This window comes from Helianthus annuus, chromosome 7 (genome assembly GCF_002127325.2).
Source record: "Helianthus annuus cultivar XRQ/B chromosome 7, HanXRQr2.0-SUNRISE, whole genome shotgun sequence".
Taxonomy (NCBI): Eukaryota; Viridiplantae; Streptophyta; class Magnoliopsida; order Asterales; family Asteraceae; genus Helianthus; species Helianthus annuus.
Genome location: NC_035439.2, coordinates 91,492,416 through 91,503,800, shown reverse-complemented (window position 1 = coordinate 91,503,800; position 11,385 = coordinate 91,492,416). Strand labels below are relative to the sequence as shown.

At 35.1% G+C, this 11,385-nt stretch overlaps 1 protein-coding gene across 2 annotated transcripts; it reads right to left on the bottom strand.

Annotated features, from left to right (window-relative positions):
* Positions 1-1,752: 1,752 nt before the first annotated feature.
* On the bottom strand, positions 1,753-10,457 carry LOC110899455 (serine/threonine-protein kinase RUNKEL). 2 transcript variants are annotated; one of them, XM_022146349.2, is made up of 12 exons: positions 10,269-10,457; positions 9,826-9,936; positions 8,609-8,685; positions 8,429-8,518; positions 8,290-8,342; positions 8,089-8,164; positions 7,683-7,744; positions 7,527-7,605; positions 7,390-7,449; positions 5,141-6,652; positions 3,151-4,026; positions 1,753-2,243 (listed from the first exon to the last, which is right to left on the bottom strand). In XM_022146349.2, the coding sequence occupies exons 3-12, from the start codon at positions 8,654-8,656 to the stop codon at positions 1,884-1,886; spliced, it is 3,216 nt and encodes a 1,071-aa protein (XP_022002041.1). In that variant the 5' UTR covers positions 8,657-8,685; positions 9,826-9,936; positions 10,269-10,457; the 3' UTR covers positions 1,753-1,883. The 2 variants fall into 2 exon arrangements, with proteins under 2 accessions (XP_022002041.1, XP_022002042.1); XM_022146350.2 differs by having other exon boundaries at positions 9,826-9,932; positions 10,269-10,456.
* Between the last annotated feature and the right edge of the window lie 928 nt (positions 10,458-11,385).

Here is an 11,385-nt window from a genome sequence, read left to right as displayed (position 1 = left end):
TGAAATAAAGGAAAGAGCGGAAGAAGAAAACACATGGTTGGGTGTTCGTGTTTAAGAGCAAGTCACTCATAGTTTAACAGTCGAAACTCGAAACAATGTATAGAACCAGAGATGACTCGAATATTTGTACTTGCACTTAAAATGTGTAGCAGGTAACAACTCTTGTTCATTGGTTACTATCTTGGTGTGTCTTTTTGCAACTATCAAAATATTCCGTGTCTGATGTCTCAACTAAGGTGGAAACTTTATCAAATAGAAATTTTAAATTGTTTTGATTGCAATTTAAGTGATTTATTATATTAAACAGTTACAAACAGATTTAGAACGTCTTTATCTTAATGACTTGTTGTAACTAAAATACTATTGTTGGCTTTATGTCAAAATGGATCATATAGTCTTTGCATTTCCTCAAGCATATTAAAGGCTTAAAGCTTCCTTCCTCGTGGAATTCTTATAAATGGGCTACAAGAGTTGGTGATCATTCTATATCAATACAAATACATACTAGAGTTAAATGCAGTTGAACTGTCTGAGACATTACAACTCATTGACAAGAAGAGTTCATGCATATGTTAAGGTTTACTATATGCACCCTTAGATTAGCATTTGTCCTTGTTTCAGTTGTTCATACCAAGAGTGACTTATATACATGTAGTTGTTCTATACTCTGGAGCCCTAAGTACAACAGCCACTACACATTCGTATGACTTTTATGTTCTGTTAGAATTCCACTAGATCTAAAGTATTTATTCAATGTGTAGTGAATGTTGAATTCTATCAACCAAACACAATTTTTAAATCAATGTGTAGTGACTGTTGTACTTAGGGCTACAAATAAACCGAACGAACATGAATAAGGCCTTATTCATGTTTGTTCATTAAGGAAATAATGTTTTCACGAATGGTTCATAAACACTTACCAAATGAGATTTTGTGTTCGTGTTCATTCATTAAGGAAATAAACGTGTTCACGAACAGTTCACGAATACAAATAAAATCGGTGAAGGAGGCGAAGGATAGAAATGGATAGCCAAGGGAGCGACGCTGGAACTTGAACTCCTAGTAGTGGAACGGAAGGTCGATGTATTCATCGACGTGAATAACGAGGGAAAGAGGAACACTGGAAAACAAGGTGGGAACAAGGTTTCTTGTTTTAATTGTTCATGTACAGAAAAATGTACAAAAATCTTTCATGAACAATATAAACAGACGGACATGAAACATAATTGACCTTTCAAGAACAATATACATTGTACATGACGAACGTTCATGAACACGTTATCGAACGCTCACGAACACAAACGAAATTTCTTGTTCATGTTAATCGATTTATCAAAAGAACGAACGTAAACGAACCTCTCGTTGAATGGCTCACCAAACGTTCGCTGAACATTTGGTTCATTTACAGCCTAGTTGCACTAACAAAATTGAAGTGGTAAATTTAGTGAGCACATCGGTGAGAGATGCATTGTGATTTGTGAACTTAAACCTAAACATGTGGACTCACTATTAAAATCAAAATCAGATTACACAATTAAAAAGAAATATGACTAGCAAGTTCAACCTGTATAAATTCATTACAACTTTTTTACAACTCGACACTCGTTTACAACCCGTTTAACCCCTTTGCAACTGGACCCCAACCAACTGTTTTGGTTGGCCATTTCATTTGGCCCGTTTAGACAAACGGGTTACACTAGTCTTGTTTGGATTACGTGGTGTAAAATATGTCCAGGTAACACAAATATGCTATATACTGGCAACTACATGCACCATTCAAATAAATATAAACTTAAGTCTTTGTGTTCAGAAAACAACGAGTGTATGTATAGCATTACAAACCATGAATTACATCAAAAGGAAACCAAGACATTAATTAATTATTATACGATAACATTGAACTCCAGCAGCATATCGTGTAGTTTCTGTGCATATATCGGAGTTGGGTCTTCATCCTCCATTAACATCGGAAGCATTGGGATGAAATGATCACGGCATACTGATTTCAAAACCTCTAGTCTTCGGGCATCCTTTGGTGCTTCATTTAGCATATTAACAACCACCTCAAACCATATTTTTAAGCATAAGAATCTTGCATCTCCGTCTTTACTTCCTTTGCAAAGAACCGACAGACTCGGGAGAATTTCAATGACAAAAGTTGTGTGGTTTTCCTCGATTACAGAACCTTCTTCCGTGATTGCTTCAAAAACCCGTAAAAGGGTCAACAGAAAATCATCTCGTCCCTATCAACAGGTGTGAAAGATTAAATATGTATTTAGATAAATAATATATTAAAAATGTATTTAGATAACAAATATACAATCTGTATTTAATAAATAATATATTAAATATGTATTTAGATAACAAATATAACTAATATAAATAATAATGATAAAAACAATTAAAGAATATATGTGTGTGTATATAATAATCGTAAAGAATAAGAAAAAATATAAATGTCTATAAATAATATATTTAGATAACTAATAAATTATAAACGAGCAGAGCTCGAGCTTAAAAAAAATTAAGTCACAAATCGAGCTCAAGCTCTGACAGAAGTCAAAAACACAATAAACAAGCCAAGCTCAGCTCGTTTACATCCATAGTTACAACTAGGAGCAACAATTCGTAACCCGACACGAAAAAAACAGGTTTGAGTCGACTAACACAATCCGGTTAAAAACGGGTTGGGTTCAGGTTGACCCGTATACAAACGGGTTGACACATTAACCCGTAAAACTATTTAGAAAAAAAAAAAAAAAAACTTTTATTTTTTTGTTTTTTTCGTTTCTATTTTGGTCATAATAATGCTTGTTTTAACACATTATACTATTTACTTGTCTCATTCATACTCACCATTAAACATGTTATCGATTGATTACCCACTTAAAACCCAACTCACTTAAAAATCGTCAACTTGTATGACTCATTCAAAAATACGGGTTAACCAGGTCGTGTTCAGGTTGACCCGACTTTATATGTGTGCGGGTTAGAGTTGAAATCTTTGAATAATAATACGGGTCAGGTTCGGGTTGAACATTTCAACCCACCAGCCCGTTAATCTGCGCAACCTGTCAACCAGCAACCCGTCAACCCGACACGATTGACACCCCAAGATGAAACTGAAAGTATTAGCAATGCTTTGTTTACCTGAAACGGTGATTCGACCAATTTGAGTAGAACTTTGAGTTGCAGAAGGATCTGAGAGTCAACCACCCTGCGTTTAAACGATGAACTGCAAAGAAGATTAAGAACCACCGAAAAAAGTGGCAAACTGGTCTTTGAACCACCACCACCTTTGCCAGTTAAACCACCACCTTGCAGATGCCGTTTCCCGACAGACAGTTGCTTAATATCAGCAATAATCATATCCAGTAACCCCGGTATAATCGACACCACACCGTTTATAAACGCCTCTAAACATTGCTGCAGATAAACACCCTTTTCCTTCACCAACCTATCCACCGTCGTTAAAAGCTTCACATTATAGAAAAAATGTGGAAGCCATCTTTTTCGGTTTTTACAAAGAAGGGTAATAAAAACGAGCGTTTTTCCTCGTAAAACTTCACCCCCGTGTTCGATAAGCGATATTAAATTCGGTACAAGGCTTTTATCGTCTATTAACGGTAACAAATGGCGGCCTATATTGGCGAAAAGATTGCTGCCGAGCATTGCAATGTTCAGAAGGTTTAAGCAGATCTGCTGCTCACGTGGGCTTCCTTTGGAAACCGCGTTTGCGGTTTCTTTGAAGTTGAGTTTTTCCATTACTTGTTGGATTGTGGGCGGGTTGAAACGCGTCAAACGGACTAGACATGATCCGGCTGTAAGTCTCATTGTCTCTGGTTTTGCGGGTGATCGGAATATGTGACAAAGATTGTTGACTACATCCGGGCTGGTGAAACGGGTTGCCCAATATCCGCCTTGGCTTGAGATGTTCTCGATTGTTTTTAGCGCATAAAGTTGAGTGGTGTCGTCTTCACCCTTCCGCAAAAGTGATGTTACTAGTGATATTAATGTATTCGGTACCTGCGTTAAAAAGTCATAAATTAGACGCTAATAATGGGCGAGTTAGGCGGGTATAATTGCGGGTCAAACCGGTCGAGAGTTGGGTTGGCCGAAAACAGTTTTGTTATAAAAATTGAGTAAAATGTCATTTTCGTCCCTGAGGTTTGGTCACTTTTATGACTTCTGTCCAAAGATTTGTTATTCCGCATTTGGATTTAAAAGGTTTGAAATCTTGTCATTTTCATCCAACTCAATAACTCCATTCTTTTTTTCTCCGATAAATGTTAAATGAGGGACATTTCCGTCTTTTTAGACATTTTTATTAGAATAAAAAATACTATAAGAAGTAAAGATCCACCTCTGTTGACTTTCTCCCCACCTAAACCCTCTAATCATCACAAAAAAAATGTCTAAAAAACGAAAATACCCCTGACTTAACGTTAAAAAATTGATGAAGTTAACGAGTCGGATGAAAATGGCGAGATTTCAAACCTTTTGGATCCAAATACGGAAATTAAACCTTTGGACTAAAGTCGCAAAAGTAGTTAAACCTCATGGACGAGAATGTCATTTTACTCTAAAATTAATCGTAACAAAAATACAATTGCAGTATACAAGTACAATTATATGAAAACTACATATTACAGCATTTAGAGGAATAAAAAGATCAATTTAAAACGTTCAACCCATTTGACTTATTTTCTTTTTTAGCTAAATTTTCTTTTAACTAATTAAAAGATTGATTTCAGAGCCTTTTTATTGATATAAAGGTTCATTTTTTACAATATAATGTTTAGCATTGAGTGATATTTAACCTGTTTGATTTGTTTACTTTTTAGCTTTTTTTAAATTCTCTTTTAACCTAATAGATGTGGTAAAACAGTTTGGGCTGACCACTTAAATCAAATTTATTGAATCATAATGTCAAAACAATAGTGTATATTTTTAGGAAGGTTTAAGCATTTGAAAACACATGGGTAACTTTTAGCCCGTTTGACCCAACCAACCCACTTGACCCGTTTTGTTTTTAACAAAGTCTTATGATTTTACACGTTTGACCCGTTAGATATAAATACAACAAAAATTCAATAAGAACTTCCAAATTAAGATAAAAGAAATGGTAACTAAAGCTGACCTGCCATCCTGATGAGGTTTTGTTTTCCTTTAACGGGCTTTCAGGTGGAATAAGTGCTTTCGGTTGGTCATTCTGAGTTGATATATAAAACAACAACTCACCCAACGCAGCCATAGAAAACCTTCTGACCTTTTCTTGACGATCCACTAACCCTTCGCTTAATGAACCCAATATCCCCGAACTTGCTAAATCATTGTCTATAACAGTAGAATGTCGTATTAGCAACCCAAGAAGTGACGCAAGTTGTACCCGCAAACCCGAGACTTTAGACAGCCGAAACATTTTGACCAAAACAAGCATTATTTGACCATTGGTCAAAATATTGGCTGCATCCACACTACAGCTTAAAATCTCAAGATATTTGATCACGTTTTGCTTCTCACCAACTGAAGTGTTTCCGTTTAGGATGCTTATGATGCATTTCGTGACTACTTCTAATTGGTCTTTTGGTAATTTCACAAAATCAGACGATGGAACCGCATCGAACGGAAGAGAAGGAACCGAGAGGTCAGACTTTTTACTTGGCATCACAGGTCGAACCGAGAGGTCAGATGCATGCCAAAGAACTGTCGACATGTTATCCGCACCGCTATCTGAACCTGAACCTTCTAGAACCTTTTTAATCTTCGGTTGCGGTGAAGCACTCGGTGGAGTAGCATCTACTTCAATACGATCCGCAGAGGATTCATCGTCGTTTCTACTAGAATCATCTGTTGCAGGCGTGTTACTGTTAACCATTGGTGATGCAATCAAATTCTCATCATCAACGGTTTGGGTAGAGGTCACAGTCACCATTTCGGGCTCGTCTTGTGTGTCGTCGTCATTGTTCTCGTTAAAATCGAGCTCCATATCAGTGTTTTCGATTCGAACATCAGTTTCATTTTCGGAATTCGTATTCGGCAACGGCCTACGGTAATTCTCCTTTTCATTTTCCCTCTGCAGATTCGATTTCGCTATCCTCGAAAGACGTAGCAAATTCACACCCTTTGTATTACCACTACCTTTAGATTGAATCTTTCGACCACTCGATACACCTCTATTAGGTGTATTATGTTCTGATTTCGTTCTTTCAGTGGGGCCCACCGTGGCTCGGTTTCTCGGTGGGGTTTTGTTCTGATTCCGTTCGGTAAGACAAGGTTTATAACAAAGTTCAACCATGTTATCGAAAGCGGGTTGAGGGGGTAAAACCGGTGGGGTCAGCTTCGAGTTCCAGTACGCATGACTACAAATTTCGGACCATTGGATTCTTTCGGCTGGATCTTTTATAAGAAGAGAACTGACGAGATTAGCGAATGGACGGCTAGGATTGCCCGGTAAGGATGGAGTCGGATCTGTGATGATTGAATTTACCAACTGTGTGAATTCTTTTCCTATGAATGGAGGTCTGCCAGCATAGCATTCGTATAGAACACAACCGAGAGCCCAAAAATCCGAAGCGTATGAATGAACTCCGGCATCGTGAAACAACTCAGGCGCCATGTAACATGGAGTTCCACGTTTTGCTTGCGGTAACTAAATATTATCAAGAGAATATAATTATATAATATAACATCAATCAATAAAAACTGTTATTTATATGTGTTTGTGTTTCTTCGTTTATGTCCATTATGTTCATGAACTTGTTCGGCATTATGTTCATTTAGTTAAATGAACGAACATGAACACATGTTTTGTTCATTCATTTATGTTCGTGAACATTCGTTTATTTACATGTGTTTGTGTTTCTTCGTTTATGTCCATTTCAATTTAAATACATAATTAATTATATTTATATAAATATAACTAATGGGTAATCGGGCTTTCTATTTCTAGTAATAAAAAAGGGTTTTTCACTGAAAGTTAATGTAATTAATCACTAGCTTATATGAAAAATTACTTTATGTTTAGTCAGTTATGTTCATTTATGTTTGTTCAATTAAGTTCATTTGGGGTTGTTTATTGTTTGTTAAATTATGTTCGTTTAAGTTTGTTCATTTACGTTTGTGAACTATTCGTTTAGGTTTTAAATGAACGAACACGAACATGGCCGTTTTCTTAATAAACGAACAAGAACAAAAATTGTGTTCGATTATATGTTCGTGTTCATGTTTGGTTAAAGTTAAATGAACGAACATGAGCATGCCTATATTTGTGTTCGTTTGGTTCATTTACAGGCCTATCAGTTATCACCGTAATTTATGACGTAAAAGTTAAAACCAATGCAACAAAAATAAAATAAAGATACAAGAGCCAATTGTTCGAATACCCACCAGTGAAGAAGGTGTTTTGGATATATCACTCAATTTTCTGGATAACCCAAAATCACAAAGCTGCAAAACATATAACCGAAAGAAATACATTAGTAGGGAAATAACCAACTATAAAATTATAAGTAATGCAAAAATACCTTTGTACGACCATTTTCATCCAGCAAAATGTTTGATGGCTTCAAGTCACAGTAGATGACTCCTTTTGAGTGTAAATACCTAAACATTACCAAGATACTATAAACTTCCAAAATCCAAACACTTCCATATACAAGGGCTAGATCATTTTTTTTTACCGTAAACCTCTAACAAGATCCCGTGCTAGATCGTGTACTGAATCTTCCGGAAGTTTACTGTCCTGTAACTCGGTTAAATAATATAACTTGTGTCATAGGCATGTAGAAACAGTCCATGTTTGTATACAAACAAGCATTTTAACATGAAAAGGTTGAATTTGAATTAAATTCAAGCTTAATTAGATGTTACACTAATTAAAAAAATCTGTGCTTTATATCCACAAAGCATGAGGGTAAAGAAGGGCCAAAAAAGTCAAAACTACAGAAAACAGATGAAACATAAAGGTGAATGATCCCCCCAGATATTGGAATTTAAATATATTTATATGCATAATAATGCACCTTTATCAGTTGATCTATAAATATTTTTATAAATAAAAGATAACAAAATATAAAAAGAGGTCACCTGCTCCAGTAATGTCCTGAGGTCACCTCCAACACAATATTCTAAAATCAGCCACAAATGAGCAGAAGTTTCATACCTATTTTAAATTAAAAAAAATAACATAAAGTGTCAATTTCCATTCTTCCATTGAATAAATCATCTATAACCACAACGATAGTTCCAGAAACTGAAGAACTCGATATTTCCAAAAGACTGCTTTACCAGGCATGAAATTTGAGTACATTAGGATGATCCGATGAGTGAAGAATTCTCACCTGCAATTTAAAATCCAAACCAATATAAATTAATGAGAACTGAAGATAACATTAAAATGGAAACAGTAATATTGTAAGAAGCTTACTTCCTGCAGAACCTTGCTTTTGTGAGATTTATCGACACTCTTAAGTGCATAATATTCAATACTTTTCTTCTTCCTCCCTTTATACACAGTCTGCAAAACAGTGTAAAAGTAATCAATATACATACTAAACTGAAATAAAAAGACAGAATCAATAGAACGTTGAAAAATAGAATTCATTACCGAGTGTTTTCCTTGGCCAATTGCCTCGTATATGTGGTAATTATTCATGTTGAAGATTGATGGAGGATTTCAGTGGCCTGGTGACGATAAAAAAGGAAAAATATATGTAAAAATCATAAACCTTGTTATAGATACTATTAAGTATTGAAACACAATGCAAAAATCAGTATATTACAAATACACTTCTAAGATCGAAAAGGTATGCCAATGGGGTATAAACTACAATAATACAACCCAAAATATATATCCCTTACTCAATCTAATATTCCCAAATCCCAAATCAAACATAAAGTCCAGAAAGCATACATCAGGGGAAAGGTAAAATGCAGACTAATAAAAAAACTAACTCAGTCAAAGTCAACAACACTGCAGATACTAGCATTGGCAGAAATCCCAATTCATCATATGATATATTCTGGATTAGGATCAAATACAAAGACTCCTAAAAATAAGAAGTGTACAAAGGCTCCTAAAAATAAACCCACTTCACAAAAAAAACCTAAACACTCACCACCACCCAAAAGCCTAAACCCCCCCACCCCCACCCCATCACTTTTTTTTTTTTTTGGGGGGGGGGAAGGGGGGGGGGGTGTTTAGGTTTTGGGTGGTGGTGTAGTGGGTTTAGGTTCTTGGACACTTGTCACTCTATAAAGCCTTCTTACGATTAGGAGCCTTTGTAGAATAACTTAACCCGATATAATCTTTATACAAAACTAAATGAGCAAGTAAAGTAGTTTTCTTCAATCTTTGAAACTCAAACACAAACATTTATTTACATATTTATGATTTCTCCAGACACTTTAACTGTAACAACCAAGATTTTAATCATTTTAACACTTGCTCTACTTTTCTATTTCAAATATTGCAAATCAAACCTTCATATCATTTCCAAAGTATTATCAAAGTTTAAAAGAACGAAATTGAGCCTCGAAGCAGAATTAAACAAATAAAAAATATATATATTTTATAAAAAATATAATAATCGACACAGAAAGTTTAATACATCAAAAACAAAATAATTGACACAGAAAGTCTAAACATCAAAAACACACATAACCCCATGAGGCGCACGTTTTCTTACCGCCTCAGCCCTTAGAGGCGTATGTACAAACATAACCCCATGAGGCGCGCCTCCTACACGTTTTCTTATCACCTCGAGATGCACGCCTCAACCGTTTTTTTAAACTATGAGTATTATACTTAAGGAAATATACTACCTAAGTAGTGAACCACACCAAAGCAGCAGAAAATCAGCCTATGCAAGTTCGCCGTCAGCTTCTTTTTCTAGCTGAAGGATCCGAATTCTCGCCTCGTCAGTTGAACACTACCTTCAACCACAGCAAACAATCAGTTACACCAAGCAGACGATTGTAGAACTTTAACATGATATTATATCTCAGAAATGCACACAATAATATATATAAACTACACACAATTAGAATGAATTCAATTGCTTTAACTGCTTTAAAACCCTAATTCATTAACAAGACGCTGATTCAAACTAATAACGTATGAATCTATTAGAATGAAACGGTCAAACTGAATTAAACATAAAACATAGGTGTGATTTACTGAGTTAACGGTCAAATATGAAAATCTGATATGATAATAAGCATGAACTTGAAAGTAATCGTAGTGGCGGAAAGTTAGGGTTTCATACCGGCTTGAAAGAGAACTGATCGGAGATATATTACTGATTTTGGATCGTTCGCCTTCAACAATTAACCTAGTTTTGGATCTTGTTGCAGAGAGAAATGGCTTACTGATTGGAGAGAGAGAGAGAGAGAGAGAGAGAGAGAGAGTGAAGATTTGAGCGGGGATGCTGAAAATCGAATTTGAAAACGTTTTAGAATAAGTGGGTGTTGATGATAATAATTTTTTTTTCAATAGCAATGATAATTATGCTTTATTGTAAAATTTACAAGTTTTGTCATTTATCTTGATGTCTTTTTTCAGACGGTGTCTTTTCAATGAATTTTGACAGGTTTTATTCTTTATAGTGAATATTGTTGCACGTGTTGTCCTTTAGCCCCTAACCCAGTTAGATTTTCTTGTTAAATTTGATTACCCAAAGATATTTTAGTCTTTTTATTTTTCTATTCTTTTTTACTTTATTTATATATTTACTCTTTTTATTAATAAACAAAATATTTCTTTGTTACATAAAACCCAACCCATCCAGAACTATTTTGTGTTTCATTCATGTTTGCTACAATTTTGATTGTATTTGTTTGGAACAATGTATTCATTTAGAATTTAGACAATTGAATTTAATTTATTATCGCGATGAGCAATCTCATTTTCGTCTCACTCTGATGTTTCCACCATCGATTGGGGTGTGACATGATGATTGTGGACTTGGAGTTGAAGAATGTGTTGAGAATCCACAGCTGCTGTTTGAGCTATTCGAAGTGAATCCAGACGAGTTATCTGCACTGTATGTCGTTTGAATCTTCGGACTTTGTAAATTTGATAAGTTACTACCTTTGTAGTACAAATTCACCTCTTGTTGTATATTTGAGCTTTGCATTTTTAGCTGTCTTTTTAAGCTCTAATTCATATCCTTCCAGCTTTTCAATAAACATCTCAAGCATGAAACTATCATATTCTCTTCCATTTTTCAGAACCATGAGATATGTTGACCAATCACCATCCTTTGGTAACGTGTCAGCCAACTTATCTACTAATTCCTCATTACCTTTTTCAATCCCCAATCTCTTCAATTCTTTCACTAAATAGCAGTATCCTTCTATTATTGTTTTAATGATTCACCCTTC